The sequence below is a fragment of the Sorex araneus genome, chromosome 4 (genome assembly GCF_027595985.1).
Source record: "Sorex araneus isolate mSorAra2 chromosome 4, mSorAra2.pri, whole genome shotgun sequence".
Classification (NCBI taxonomy): domain Eukaryota; kingdom Metazoa; phylum Chordata; class Mammalia; order Eulipotyphla; family Soricidae; genus Sorex; species Sorex araneus.
The window spans coordinates 190029592-190043918 of NC_073305.1; the positions used below are offsets into that span (position 1 = coordinate 190029592).

The following is a 14327-nucleotide window of genomic DNA, read 5'->3' on the forward strand; positions in this document are numbered from 1 at the left end:
GTCGGCAAGGCGGTGATACCAGGCGGCACCCAGACACACGCCGTAGCCCCTGGGCGTCCAGCAGCCCAGAGAGGACCCGCAGGGAGAGAACGCACCGTCTCCCCTGCGCAGCCAACCGGACGCTCAGCCCAGAGTCACATCTCTGCCCCCGCAGTGATGCCCCAAGATGGAAACACCCCAAATGCTCCTCGGTCATAGGAAGGAAGGAAACTTTGAGTATCAATGCTACTGGTGATAGCATTAATGCTCACTAGCATAAATACTGCCGATAGCATCAGCAGGACTGAACGGGCCGAGACCCTCGGCCACGCGGAGAGCAGGCCAGCTGCACTTGGGACAGTCCGAGGCGGCCGGCTGGAGGGCGGGTACCTCTGAGGGAAGGTCTGACTGCAAGGCAGCACAGAGGAACCTTCTAGAATGTTGCCGTGCCCGGAGTGTGGCAGAGCTGACGTGGACAGGCTGTTCACAGCAGCTCCCCTGTGGGAACGTCCTGAGCAGGCGCAGACCCGGGGGAGAGGAAGACGCCGACCCTGCCCCCGCCAGGCCTGGGCGGGCGGCTCTGCTTCCTGCCCAGCGTCTGCTCACCGCGGGCCTCAGTGTCTGGGTCAGGCCCAGGCAGAGGGTCCCTGGGCCACGGACCACCTGGCGCAGCACCAACCCAGGGCTGACCGACCCTTGGTCACCTGCCTTGGCTCCTGATGCCGGCCCCGGGGGGTGGTCCAGAGGCCTGGCCTCGGGAAGCAGCTAGCCAACCTCCAAAGCCACCGGCATCCTGGGCTCTGACAAGGCGGAGTCACACGGCCACTGGGGGCTCCGCGGCACTGAGGTGGGGCCGGAGCCGACCAGGGTAAGTGCAGACCCCACAGGCCCAGGCGATCCGAGAGGCACCCTCGACATCTCACAGCCAGGCTCGGCTCTGGCTCTGCCTGGCAGGCCGCCCCGCCCTCCCTCCAGCCGACCAGACCGGCCTCTTCCTCCCCAACACCCCGTAAGTGTCCCCCCACAGATGCAGCAGGAGAGGATGCAGAGGGTGGCCTTCCCGTACAGCCAATTCCCAAAGTCCATGGCTTTCCTTTAGCAAATAACGAGAGAGGAGAAAGCAACAGGAACAAAGCAATCCCGTTCACATCATGCTCAGAGTCAAGCACCTCGGAATCAGCTTAACTAAGGAGGTAAAGGACCTGTACAGAGAAAACTCCGACGCGCTGCTTCACGAAATAAAAGAGGACATGAGGAAATGGAAACACATCCCCCACTCATGGACTGGGAGAAATGACATTGTCAAAATGGCAATACTCCCCAAAGCATTATACAGATTCAATGCGATCCCTATAAGGGCACCCATGACATTCTTCAAAGAAATTGATCAAACACTCCTGAAATTCATAGGGAACAATAAGCCCTCATGAATAGCTAAAGCAATTCTCAAAAAAAGATGGGGGGCTTCACCATCCCCAAATTCAAACCGTACTACAAAGCAGTAATAATTAAAACAACATGGTATTGGAACAAAGATAGATTCACAGACCAATGAAATAGGGTAGAATATACTTACACACACCCTCAAATATATGATCATCTAATTTTTTTTTTTTGCTTTTTGGGTCACACCCAGCGATGCTCAGGGGTTACTCCTGGCTTTGCACTCAGGAATTACTCCTGGCGATGCTTGGGGGACCATATGGGATGCCGGGTATCGAACCCGAGTCGGCCGCATGCAAGGCAAACGCCCTACCCGCTGTGCTATCGCTCCGGCCCCAAGATCATCTAATCTTTGACAAGGGAGCAAGAAATATAAAATGGAGTTAGGAAAGCCCATTTAACAAATTGTGCAGGCAAAACTGAAAAGCTACATGCAAAAAATATATATATATATGGTCTCAGGCCTTTACCCAACACCATACACAAAAGTCAGATCAAAATGGATTAAAGACCTCAACATCAGATCAGAATCCATAAGGTACATTGAAGTAAAGGTCGGCAAAACCCTCCACAACATTGAAGCCAAAGGTATCTTCAAAGACGAAATGCCACTGACCAAGAAGTGAAAACAGAGAAAACAAATAGGACAATCTTAAACTAAGAAGCTTCATGCTAGGTGAAATGAGTCAGAAAGAGAGGGACAGACATAGACGGACTGCACTCATTTGTGGAGTATAAAATAACATAACACAAGATTGACACCCAAGGACAGTAGATATAAGGGCTAGGAGGTTTGCCCCATACCTGGAAGCCTGCCTCATGAGCAGAGGGGAGAAGGAAGCTGGAATAGAGAAGGGATCACTAAGTCAATGATGGCTGGAGGAACCAGTGGGGATGGGAGATGCATGCCGAAAGTAGATAATGGACCAAACATGATGACCTCTCAGTGTCTGTGTTACAAACCATAATGCCCAAAAGTAGAGAGAGAGTATGGGGAACATTGTCTGCCATGGAGGCAGGGGGAGGGTGGGAAAGGGGGGGTATACCAGGGATATTGGTGGTGGGGAATGTGCTCTGGTGAAGGGATGGATGTTTGATCATTGTGATTGCAATTCAAACATGAAAGTTTGTAACTATCTCACGGTGATTCAATAAATTTTAAAAAAGAAAAGAAAAAGAAACAATAATCAGAATACAACTGTAGACTATCTAGTCTACAGAATGGGAAAGGATAATCCCCCAATACCCATCTGATAAGGGTTTGATGTCAAAGATATACAAGGCACTGGTTAAACTCTACAAGAAGAAAACATCCAATCCCATCAGAAAATGGGGCGATGAAATAAACAGAAACTTTTTCAAAGAAGAAATCAGAATGGCCAAGAGGCACATGAAAAAATGCTCCTTATCACTGATCATCAGGGAGATGCATTTCAAAACAACAATGAGATACCATCTCACACCACAAAGACTGGCACACATCTGAAAGAACAAAAATAACCAGTGTTGGCACGGATGTGGGGAGAAAGGGACTCTCCTTCACTGCTGGTGGGAATGCCGACTGGTTTAGCCTTTTTGGAAAACAATACGGGCGATTCTCAAAAAACTAGAACTTGAGCTCCCATTTGACCCAGCAATACCACTTCTGAGAATATATCCTAGAGATGCAAAAATATACAGTAGAAATGACATCTGCACTTGTATATTCACTGCAGCACTATTTACAATAGCCAGAATCAAAAAAACCCAAGTGCCTGAGAACAGATGACTGGTTAAAGAAACTTTGGTACATCTACACAATGGAATACTATGCAGCTGTTAGAAAATATGAAATCATGAAATTTGCATATAAGTGGATCAACATGGAGAGTATCATGCTAAGTGAAATGAGTCAGAGAGAGAGGGACAGAAACAGAAGGACTGCACTCATTCGTGGAGTATAAAGTAACAGAATGGGAGACTAACACCTAAGAATAGTAGAGACAAGGGCAAGGAGGATCACTCCATGGCTTGGAAGCCGGTCTCACGTGCCGGAGGAAAAGGCAGCTGGGATAGAGAAGGGACCACTAAGTGAATGATGGTTGGAGGGATCGCTCAGGATGGGAGATTCGGGCTGAGAGTAGACTATGGACCAAACATGGTGGCCTCTTAGTACCCGTATTGCAAACCACAACACCCAAAAGGAGAGAGAGAGAGAGAGAGAGAGAGAGAGAGAGAGAGAGAGAGAGTAAAAAGGAATGCCCTGCCACAGAGGCTGTGGGGGGTGGGGGGCAGGAGGGACACTGGGAGCACTGTTGGTGGAGAATGGGCGCTGGTGGAGGGATGGGTCTCTATCACTGTATGAATGAAACATGACCACGAATGTTCGTAAGTCTGTAACTGTATCTCGTGGTGATTCGTTAAAAATATTGAAAAAAAAAAGAGGACGGCTGTCCCCGCACAGACCGGCCACTCCTCAGTCACGGGGTCCAAGTGGCTATCTCAAACCCCCAACCAGCCCCCGGGCCCGTGAGAGACCGCGCACGGGAAGCCCCACGCCACCGTGCCCAGGATCACTCCTGGCTGCAGAGCGAGAGGGGCTTCCGGGGCATCACGGTGCGATCCTCGGACCCGGCCCCACGGGGGATTTTCTCAGGTCTCTAGAGGGGGCTGGTGGCTGAGCAGAACCTGGGGACGGGAGTCCTGCTCCCAGCAGACCTGCTGGTCCCCATCCCAGCGCCTCAGCACCGGCCCTTCCCACGCCAACAGCGCGAGGAGCATCTCCACGTGTCCAGGAGAGGCCCGAGGCCCCGAGAGACCCAGGTCTGGGCTCGGGCCGCACCTGCTACTGTGTGACACCCACCCCCACCCCCATTTCTTCTGCACCGGAGTGTCGGATCTGAGCACGTGGGCAGTAACTGAGAGGGTCGAACAGCTCTGCCCACACACACACACACACACACACACACACACACACACACGTGAGGTCACCACGGCGACAAGCCCCGGCTCTCCCTGCTCCCCCCTCGGCGCACTCCTGCCCCCCCAGAGTGGGAAAGGGGCGAGTGTCCGCCCAGGATGCAGCGTCACCACGGCGGAGGCCAAGGGAGCGGGCGGCGGGGACACGGATTGTGCGGGAGACACACTCGGTGTCCCCTGGGCTGGGTGCACACGGGCCTGCAGGGCAGGTGGAGCCGCCGTGACTCCGGCAGGGGCGGCTGGGAGGACCTGCCATCAACGCCGACCTCTGCGCGACACCCCGCCCAGCGTCTTGGGCGTGTCACTGTGAGCACAGAAGCCCACAGGCCTTGGACCGTCCACGGGGCCGTGGGCTGGTCACTGGCCGCTCCCTGGCTCGGGGCAGTGCGGCCGGCGAGGTGCGCGGCAGGTTTCCCCGGAGCAGCAGAGAAGGCGCGGGAAGAGGAAGCGGGTCTGGGCACCCGTCCCTGCGGGGTTCCGCCAGGACACAGCGACACCGGCTCCCCGGTGGCCTCTTCCGGGCCCACCTCCCACTGGGCGCTTTTGCCTTGCATGGACGGACAGACGGCGGGAGCAGGAGCGACCCGCGACGGCCACTCACGGTCAGCTCTGGGCCGGGCGGCTCCTCCATGGCCGCTGTGGACCGGGAGGGGCGGCGTGTCTGTGGGGGGCACGAGGAGGGGGCAGGAGCTCCTGCACCCCCACTGCCCCAGCTCGCCCCCTTCCCAAGGGGCCCTTCGCCCCACCCCCTCCTGGCCACCACCGAGTCCCACGGGACCAGCAGGGGTCTCGGCGGCCCTCCCTCGCCTCCCACCCGCAAACCCGCTCCTCGGTCCTGTCTGTGGAGTCTGAGGGGCTGGAGGCTGGGAAGGGCTTTCTCCGGGGCCCTCAGGCAGCCCCCCGACTCTCACCCCGCCCCTCCTCAGGCAGCCCCCCAATCTCACCCCGCCCCTCCTCAGGCAGCCCCCCAATCTCACCCCGCCCCTCCTCAGGCAGCCCCCAAATCTCACCCCGCCCCTCCTCAGGCAGCCCCCCAATCTCACCCCGCCCCTCCTCTGACCCACCCAGGCAGGGCCAGCCAGAGAGAGCTCTCCGGGCTCCCCGGTTCTGGGGCAGGTGGGCTCGTGCCGTCACCGGGCGTCACCGGGCGGGCGCGGGCTGCTCCCTTCCAAGGGCTGTGCCACTTTCCACCGGCTATCAAAGTCTACCTCACCAGCTAATTTAAGAAAAACACGAACGGATTCGGGTCAAAAAAAAATCATTCTAATTGGTAGGGGGTCTGATTGGTTGGACTGGCTGAACCTTAGGCTCACGACAGAGCCTGAGATCAGAAGACCCCAGTCTGGTCTCCCGCCCCACCTACAGGGGAAATGCTCCTTCTTTAAGTAACTGCAAACAGCCCGGGGGTGCTGCAGTCTCCCCGATGTCCCAGTGCCCCGAGTGGGGCGGGGCCACCCCTTGGGGAGACTGACCTGATGCCCACCTCTACCTTGATTTGGAAACGTGGACCCCACACGACTTGCCCTGCCCCTCGCTCAGGGGCCCCAAAGCCAACACCCATGACAACACGGGGGCAGGTGCTGCTAAGATCCCAAAGGCACGCCTGGACACGAGCCACCATCTGACCGCTGCCAGGAGACAGTCTCCCGCAGACACCTTCCTGCCACTCAGGAAAGCCGAGGCAGGCTGAAGATGCGTAGGTCAGAAGTCAAGTTCAAGCTTCTGCGGGTCGCCCCGGCCCAGAGGCGCCCTTGGGGCCAGCTGCGGCAGGAAACAAGGCTGACCAACTTCACCTGAGACAGGGGCTGCTTCCAAAGCACTCGAGATTAACTGGATGTAATACAAACAGCTGGCATCGTTCTCTACGCCAAACTCATCGTGAAATAAATGAGTAAGAACATCAGAAAGCAACCAACATAGAACACTTTGGAGAGGAGACAGAGTTCGGACACCCAACAGCGGCTAAGAAAGCCTGCATGTTGCGGGAGCGGGAGCGGGCGCCGGGCACGGGGACCAGAGCACAGCTCTGCCTCAGAGCCCAGTGACGGGTGAGCATGTGCCTCGGGGTGAGACCAAGCAGCATGATTGTTGCGTGTTACAGCAATGACCTCCCAGGGCAGCCCCAGCACACGGCGTCGGGTGGGCAGAACTGAAGCACATCTGAGTGCACGGCCCGGGAGGAAACAGCCGGGGGAGAGTAAGACTGCTGCTGGCGGGTCCGCACGCACATGGCAGAGTCTTCGCAAGTTGAAGTTTACATGCAAACATCTTCGTCAGTGTGAGCCAGACGTGTCAGACACAGGGAGCTGGACCCACAAGAAAACCAGATTCTGACCATGAATCCACACGCACGCACACGCACGCACGCACGCACGCACGCATGCACGCGTAAAACAACTTGGATGGAAACTTGGGGGGGAGTTCGGTCATTGTCCGTGCGCGCACCTTTCCACTGCCCAGCGAGGTGCAGTGGGCAGGGTGGTCCGGGTCAGGGGGAGACCAGACCATCACATCTGCTCGAGACCCACATACAGCCTCGCCTGGGGTCAGGGGGGGTCTCCTGAGGAGGAAGGCTCAGCTAAGGCCTGAGGGCTGTGACCCAAGGGATCACCCACCATGTCGGCGACCGGGGATCCTGCACGTCGCACCCAGGCGTGTGAGGGAGTGACAGGGCCAGCAGCCAGCAGCCCCCGGCCCAGCAACCACCGTCACCCCAGCGCCGGCCCCCCGTGTCCTGAGGGGAGGTCGAGGCAAGCAGGCCCCGTCTGCAGAGCTGGGCGCCCAGTTCTCAGAGAGACAGTCGTGGTGTTCTGGAGCCTGAGTGCTCACACCCTCACTGGTTTCTACAGCTACACATTCGCAGGCATTTCTGAGCAGCATTTTTATTTGCCAAATACGAAGGATACTGTAAAATCATTAGATATTTTAAGCTCTAAAACAAAACCAATTTGTACAAGTCATTTAGAAATTATGATATTCTCGAAGTAAGGCAGAGAGAGGGACTGGCTATTGATCATTCTGAGTTGCAGGACGGCCTCTGGGTCCGTCCACCGGGCAGTAAGGGTTCGCGTCCAGCTGCTGATGCCTCTGGAGCACAGCCCTTTTTTTTTTTTGAGTCTAATAACACACATTTCCACCAAAAAGAGGAGAGACGTTTGTTACGTGCAATTCCTAACTGCCCTGGTGCCCACCAGCACCTCATCTCTCCGACTGAGGCTTCCGTGTGTCCAGGTGAGCTCCCACGCGTGAGGCCAGCTCCACAGACCCACCAGGGCTCCACGGGGCAGCTCGGCGTCCACCCGGGCAGCAACCACCAGGCCAGAACCTAGTCACTGACCGCATCAGGGTACTTGGAGGGGGCGGGGGGGTGTCAGATTATCCTCCTCCAACACAGGGAAATGTCAACCGTCCATTGGCAATATTGGAAGCGCTCGCCAGAATCCATTTTCCAGTAAAATGCATTTAGGACATGCAATGACTTTTGCTCTGAGATCGGAACCGGGCACAGAAGGCCAAGCAGCTGGGCTCGGGTCCGTCCACCTTGGCCAAATGTTCTGGAGGGTGCACCGAGGCCAGAGGCGGCCCACACGCCCCGTCCCGGATAGCCCGGCCCGGCCCGCTGAGCCCAGGTGCACTGGCCGGCTCAGGGCTGCAGTTGGCCCCACGTTCCCGCTGTCCCTACTGGAGGCCCCGGCCACGGGGCGAGGCCGCTGACGTCCGAGGAGAAGAGCCGGTGTGCCCTGTGCCCGGCTCTGCCACCCCGAGCCGGCCCTGCCCCAGCCCCGTCCCGCCCTGCCCACGGCTTCTGCAACAGCCAAAATCTGCATCTGCGCCCGGTGCCCCTGGACTCTGCAGCCCACCGAGGCCGGCCCCGGGGCTCTGGCGTGGCCCCCGCGGCCCAGGACCCATGCTCCCCCGGGAAAAGGCTCCCCGGCTCCTGGCCCTGCCCGCCCCACGCCTCGCCTGGAACCCCGGCTCCCTCCAGACCTGCTGCCAGCCTCACCTCAGCTCCAGGAGGGGCCCAGGCCTGGCACTGCCAGGAGGAGGCTGCACAGTGACGCAGCCCCGAGCATCCCTGGGCTGGAGGAGCCGGAGGAGGCAGCGTCCCTCCCGCCGGCTGCCCCGGAGCCAGCACCCCCGTCTGGACACAGGTGTCCTGCTCGGGCGTCCACGCAGCCTCTCCACGCAGGGCAGAGGCCAGGGTGCCGGTACCCCCGCCCTCCCCCTCTCCCGCCTCCTCTCCCCCACCCCACCCTCTGCCCCCACCACCAGAGCCTGGCCCTCACCCAGGGTGGGTCTCAGCCTGGGTCTCGGGGGTGCCCCCCGCCCCCCCCCCTCCCGTCTCCTGAGGACTCCTCTGAACCCCACCCGTGGGGGTAAACAAAGTCTGCTCAAGTTCCTCGCCTCGGGAGCCCTGGGAGAGGGGGATTCCTGCAGAGGGGTGCGCCTGGGCTGCTGCTCCGGCCCCCTCCTGCTCCTCTTCCTCCGCCCCCTCCCCCTACCTTGCTCCTGGCGGCTGCCCCCGAAGCAGGCAGTGGGGGGCTCCTCCTCGGGGAGCGCAGGCTCTCCGCCTCCTCCACCCGCCATGGTTTTCCGCTTCTTCGACATCTCTGTCCGGCCAGGGGCGCCGGGGCGTCCTTTCCCCACCCCCAGCCCTCCCCCCTCTGAGAGGAGCGCCAAGGTGGGGTTCGGTGGCAGGAGCAGAGACAGAGGAAGGGGTGGGGAGAGGGGAAGGGCTCGCCGCGGGGAAGGGACTGGACTTGGGCACCGGAGCCGCTGGGAAGGCAGACGCTGGGGCCGCGGGCAGGGCACCCGCTGCTGGGACCTTCATCAGGGCAGCGCGGCCAGGGGCTACTCTCTCTCTCTCTCTCTCTCTCTCTCTCTCTCTCTCTCTCTCTCTCTCTCTCTCTCTCTCTCTCTCTCTCTCTCTCTCTCCCCTCTGTCTCTCTCTTCTCTGTCTCTCTCTCCTCTGTCTCTCTCTCCTCTGTCTCTCTCTCCTCTATCGTCTCTTCCTTATCTCTCTCTCTCTCTCTCTCTCTCTCTCTCTCTCTCTCTCTCTCCCTCTCTCTCCCTCCTCTTTTTTTTCTTCCCACGGAAGGTAAACCCAGAAAGGGGGGGGCCCAAGCCAGAGAGGAGAGCCCGGCCAGGCAGCTGACCTCTCCCTGGCTGGGGGGCTGGGGGGGTGCCTGCTCTCCAGGACCGTCTTGGGGCTGGGGCTGGGCATGTTTTCGGAAGGAAATTCGCGGAAGGAAGAAAGTTCAGGCTGCAGCAGCAATTCCGTGCGCAGCCCGCCCGCAGATGCTAGGGCTGGGGGGTCCCCTGTGACATCATAGGAGCCGGTGCGGAACGGAGGTTGGGGCTGCAGAGGAGGCGAGGGGCGAGGGGGGGAGGGCTCTGTCCCCGTCACACCGCAGCAGGGAGGCGGGGAAGGGGCCGGCGGGGGCGTGCGACCCGCACCCGGGCGCTGCGGCGCGGGCAGGGCAGAACTTGGCAGCGGGACCGGCTCGGCGGGGCTTGGGGTCCGGGCTCCCCGCTCCCGAGCCCCCGGCTCCTCTCCCGCTCGGCCCCGCGCCCCCAGCGGGGCGCCGACACCCCACCGCGGGAACAGCGGCCGGGGGCGCCGGCGAGTTGCCCCGAAGTCGGGTGGGCTGCGCGGAGTCCCCGGGCGCCCAGGGGTTAAGCAGGGGTGAGCGGAGCCGCCAACTTACCCGCAGGTGCGCGGCGCTGCCCTCGCCGCTCTCGGCTGCGCCCGGGCCGGGGGTCCGCGCCGCGCCCCCCGCCGGGGCGCCGCCGCCGCCCGCCTTCGCGCCGCGGCCCATGCCGGACCCCGCCCTGCGCCCCAACTTTGGCCCGAGCGCGCGCCTGGCGCTCAGGAGCGCGCGGCGCGGGTGCCCGGGACGGCGCGGCCGCCGCAACTTCCAGAGTTTCCTTTAAGCGGCGGCGCCGCGCTCCCCGCCCCCCGCGTCCAACAGGAGGCGGCGACGCTCCCTGACAGCTGCCGGCGCCGACGTCACCGCCGGACCCTCGCGCGGCCGCCCCCGCCCCCGCCGCCCATTCACAGGCCGGGCGGCGCGCGCCCCGCGCCCCGCGCCCGCGCCCGCGCCCGCCCGCCCGCAGCCTCCCCGGGGCGCCCGCCCGCCGCCCCCTGCGCGGGAGACGGGCCTGAGCGCGCGGCACCCGGGGAAAGCCGACCCCGCGGCGCAGACCCCCGGGCGGGCGGGGGCTGACCCCTTCCAGAAGAGGGTCCCTTCCACGGCCCGGGAGACCCCCACTCTACTCCTGGTTTCCTGGAGAGGGGGCTGCGCCCTGCCCCACACAGGCTTCCCAGACGCCTGCTCCCGCACCCCGCATTGCCCACGCCCCTCCTGGCCTGCCTGGCCCCTGGGGCTCCCTCTGGCACCCCTGTAGCTGTCCCATGTCCCCGTGCGGGCGCGTCGGCGGGGAGCCTGGGACTGGGGTCCCTAGCTGGGATCTGAGGGTGAGGGAAGGGGCCAGGGAGCAGCCCTGCCCTGACCCAGGAGGTCGACGTGTCCCCAAGGGTCAGTTGGTGGGACACCCTCTTCCTTTGCCCCGCCAGGGGGCCCTGGGTGCCACTCGGAGACATCCCCCCCTCGCCCGTCCGCCGCGCAGAGCACATCCTCAGGACCCCAGCTTCCGAGTCTCCGGGTGCCCATGCGCCTCCCGTCTCGCCCTAAGTGTGGGCGCCCGTGTCCGCTGTATGAGCCAGACGTGTTCCCACGCCGCAGCCTGAAACTCTGGGCTCCGCGGGGCGATGAGCAGGTCCCGGCAGCTGCCTGCCAGGCCCGCGGTGCTGAGCCCTCGGGTGGGCAGCTGGGACCCCAGGCGCTCAGGCGGGAGGGGCTCGCCCGCGGCAGGCTGACCTTCCGACTCCTTGGCTCACTTGGCTGTGGGTTTCTTGAGTTTTGTTGGGGGCTACGCCAGCGGTGTTCAGGGGTCCCTCAGCAGGCCTGGGGACGGTGCATGGCCCCGGGAGCATAGTTACTGTCTCCCCACCAGGCTACTTAGTTGCAATAATTCGCACAGTGCCGGGAAGTTGCAAGCAGGGCAGACTGAGCAGGAGCCCGCCTGGGCCCTCCCAGCTCCTCTGCTCTCCCGATGCTTTGGGGAGCAGATATGGGGCCCCCTCAGTCCCCAGCCCCCATGGCCCTGCTGCAGACAGCCTGCTTCCCGCCTGCCGCCCCCCGCCTAGCACCTCCATCCCAGAATACTTCCAGCACCTTCTTCATCTTTCCTGCCACAGCCCCCTCTCCGCTTGCTCGGGATGAGACTCCAATGAGCAGACTCGGAATCTCACTGCCGGGGTTCTGTCGCGCCCTGGTTCGCAGTGACTCTGAGCCTTGAGTGGGGGACCCACTTCCCACGGCACTCAGGACTGACAGCAGTAACGCGCCCCCTGGGCATGCAGCCTCCCCCCTGCGCTCTGCCCGGGAACGTTGGCGGGGCTGTCAGCAGCCGGCTTGAGCTCCCCGTCTCTGCTGCTGTGGCCCGGGGCCTCCCCTCCCCCACTAGACCCAGCGCGGCAACCTCGTGTGGTCATTCTCGTCCATCCACCCCAGGGCCAATGAGAGGCCCAGCATCCTGTTTCCTGAGCGTGGACACAGGCTGCCCCAGGCCTCGTCCCTGCCACCTGCACCCTGGCCTCAGCCTCTTCTCCGAGAAGCCCTGTCCTCTCATGGTCTTAGTGACCAAGATCCGGGCCCGGGGGTGCCCGCCTCCTGGCCCCGGCCCTCCCGGCAGACAGACCCAAGCAATCCCCTCTTAAAGACGTGGGCAAGCACATGCACGTACAGAGACAAACACACGTGTGCACATTCACATGAGCTTACGCACAGCTACATTCATGTGCGCACACTGCCATCTTCACACAGACATGCATGTATGGTGACACTGCATACAGTCACACAGATACACACGCATAGAGCATGTGTGTGCCCACGTACATTCCTGTATGCAGGAATCTTTCTTGCCTCCTCCCTGGCATCCGTGTCCGCTGCCGTCCCTCTGTTCAGCGACACCCGTGGATTTCCCACCGGCTCCGGCCTGCAGTGTTCGTGCTTCTCACCGCCTGGCCATGGCCGGGACCCCCACGCCTGGGTGCCAACCCCGCTGTGTCTGGGCTTCCCAGAGAGTTGGGGCCTCTCCCTTCACTCGCTCGTCCTCCATGTGTGCCCCCCCCCGCTGGGTTTTGGTGTGTGCGTGTGTTCCTGACGTCCTCTGCCCCTTCTCTGTCCCTGTCCTCTGTGGAGTTTGTCGCCCGCCCCCGGCCAGCAGCTCTGCCTGAATGCCCCGGGCGCCCAGCAGACACATGGGCACACGGCTTCTCCTCCAGAGACTGCCGTCTTTGTTCTCTCCCCGGCTCGCATCTGCTCTGGGAAGCAGCTCCTGGGTGCACAGTGCTGACCCGGGTGTCCGAGCCCAAGCCCTGCACGAGCCAGCAGCCACGGCCCCGCGTCTCGAGATTGTCAGCTGGGGGGGTAGGTTTCAGAGCGAGCTCTGGAAGGGGGGCGCTGGGCACAGCAGTGTGGAGCCAAACCGGGGGGTGGTGTCTGTCTCTTACCAGCGTTTGCTCTTGCTCATAATTCAGAACAAATTTCTTTGTAAAGGAACGATAACTGAAATTTTCTAATCGTGAAAAAATTCATTAGTGGAAGTTATGTAGCAGGTTTTCCGGAAGTGACTTGGTTGGCTGCATTTGAACTCGGGTCTCAGACTTACCCGCAGGCAGCTTGATGGTCGATAGAGCAAGTGTGTTTCTGCTCTCTGGCCTGCATCTCTGCCCCAGTGGCCGGCATCGCCTGTTGGTGGCCGCCAGCCTGAGTGCCACTGTCACGGGCACGTCTCACTCCCGTCACGCACCCGCCTGTGGCCGCCGTCTTCTCGCTGGCCCCCACTCTGACACACCATCTCTCTCCGTCTGTTACGTCTCCTGTTCCTCCGGCGGCCAGAGCCCGTCACCCTTCACGCCCCGTGCGGTGGCCCATCCGCCCCTCGTCTAAGCACGCCCTCTCCCCGGCCCTACAGGCAGCACACTGGTGGGCGGCGAGAAAGGGAGAGGGGACAGTAGGTGGGTGCTTGCCTCCATCCCAGCACCCAGACGGCCCCTGAGCCCCCCAGGAGCGACCCTGAGCACCCCCAACGGGGATAGAACGGGCGGCGGGGAGTGGGCCATGGCTTCCCGGGACCTAGGGATCCCCAGTGGGGGGTGGAAGGAGGCTGACTCGTACCCGGCAAGAGATGGGACAGTGGGAACTGCACTAAAACTGAGTCAGCAGGCCCCACCTGGTGCAGAGGCTGTTCTAGAACCTTCCACCTCCCGTGCAGGGAAAATGAGAGGAGTGGCGGGGACCTGGAAGGGGCAGGGTGGTGGTGAACGGGGGTGGGGGGGAACCCCCCCTTCAGTCTCACCAGGAGGGGGCGCGGCCTTCCATCTGGCTCGGGGGCTGGGAGAAGGTGCCTGCAGGGGGGCTGCACAGACCACACCCCAGAGGCGCAGGACTGTGGCCCAGGCCCTGTGAGCTCGGGGTCTCCTCTCGGCGCCCAGGACCAGCAGGGCAGCAGGGGTGAAGAGGAAAGCCCCCCTCCCCCCAAAGGTCATTCCTCAGGCGCCAAGCCGGGGGCTTGTGGGAACAGTGCAAACATCAGAGGGAGTGTCGGCTGCATACACATGCACACATACAAATATGTGTGGGCACACATGTACATACATGCACGCATATGCACATACACACGCATACACTGGTTCACACACGCACATACCATGCATGCATGTCCCCACCAACATGCCGTCCCTCCAGTCTATGCCCAGGCGGCCGCAGCCGGACATGGCACTGTGCGCCCCAAGTCCTGGGTCTCAGGCATGTCCCCCTACACACGCGCCTCACCCCTGCATCAGCACAGGCTTGCTGGTCTGCAGCCCTGCACTGACT

General features: G+C 61.6%; 1 protein-coding gene across 2 annotated transcripts in view; it reads right to left on the reverse strand.

Annotated features, from left to right (window-relative positions):
* Positions 1–10326, reverse strand: part of PDE10A (phosphodiesterase 10A) — a 370412-nt gene extending 360086 nt beyond the window's left edge. Inside the window, exon 1 of one of the 2 annotated variants that reach the window (XM_055137220.1) lies at positions 10089–10326. Coding sequence is in view for 1 of the 2 variants with exons in the window: in XM_055137218.1 (XP_054993193.1) it covers positions 8883–8988 (106 nt within the window). In the remaining variant the exon portion in view is untranslated. Of the gene's footprint in view, positions 1–8882; positions 9028–10088 lie in introns of those variants that run through there. The other variant, XM_055137218.1, reaches the window with a different exon arrangement.
* Between the last annotated feature and the right edge of the window lie 4001 nt (positions 10327–14327).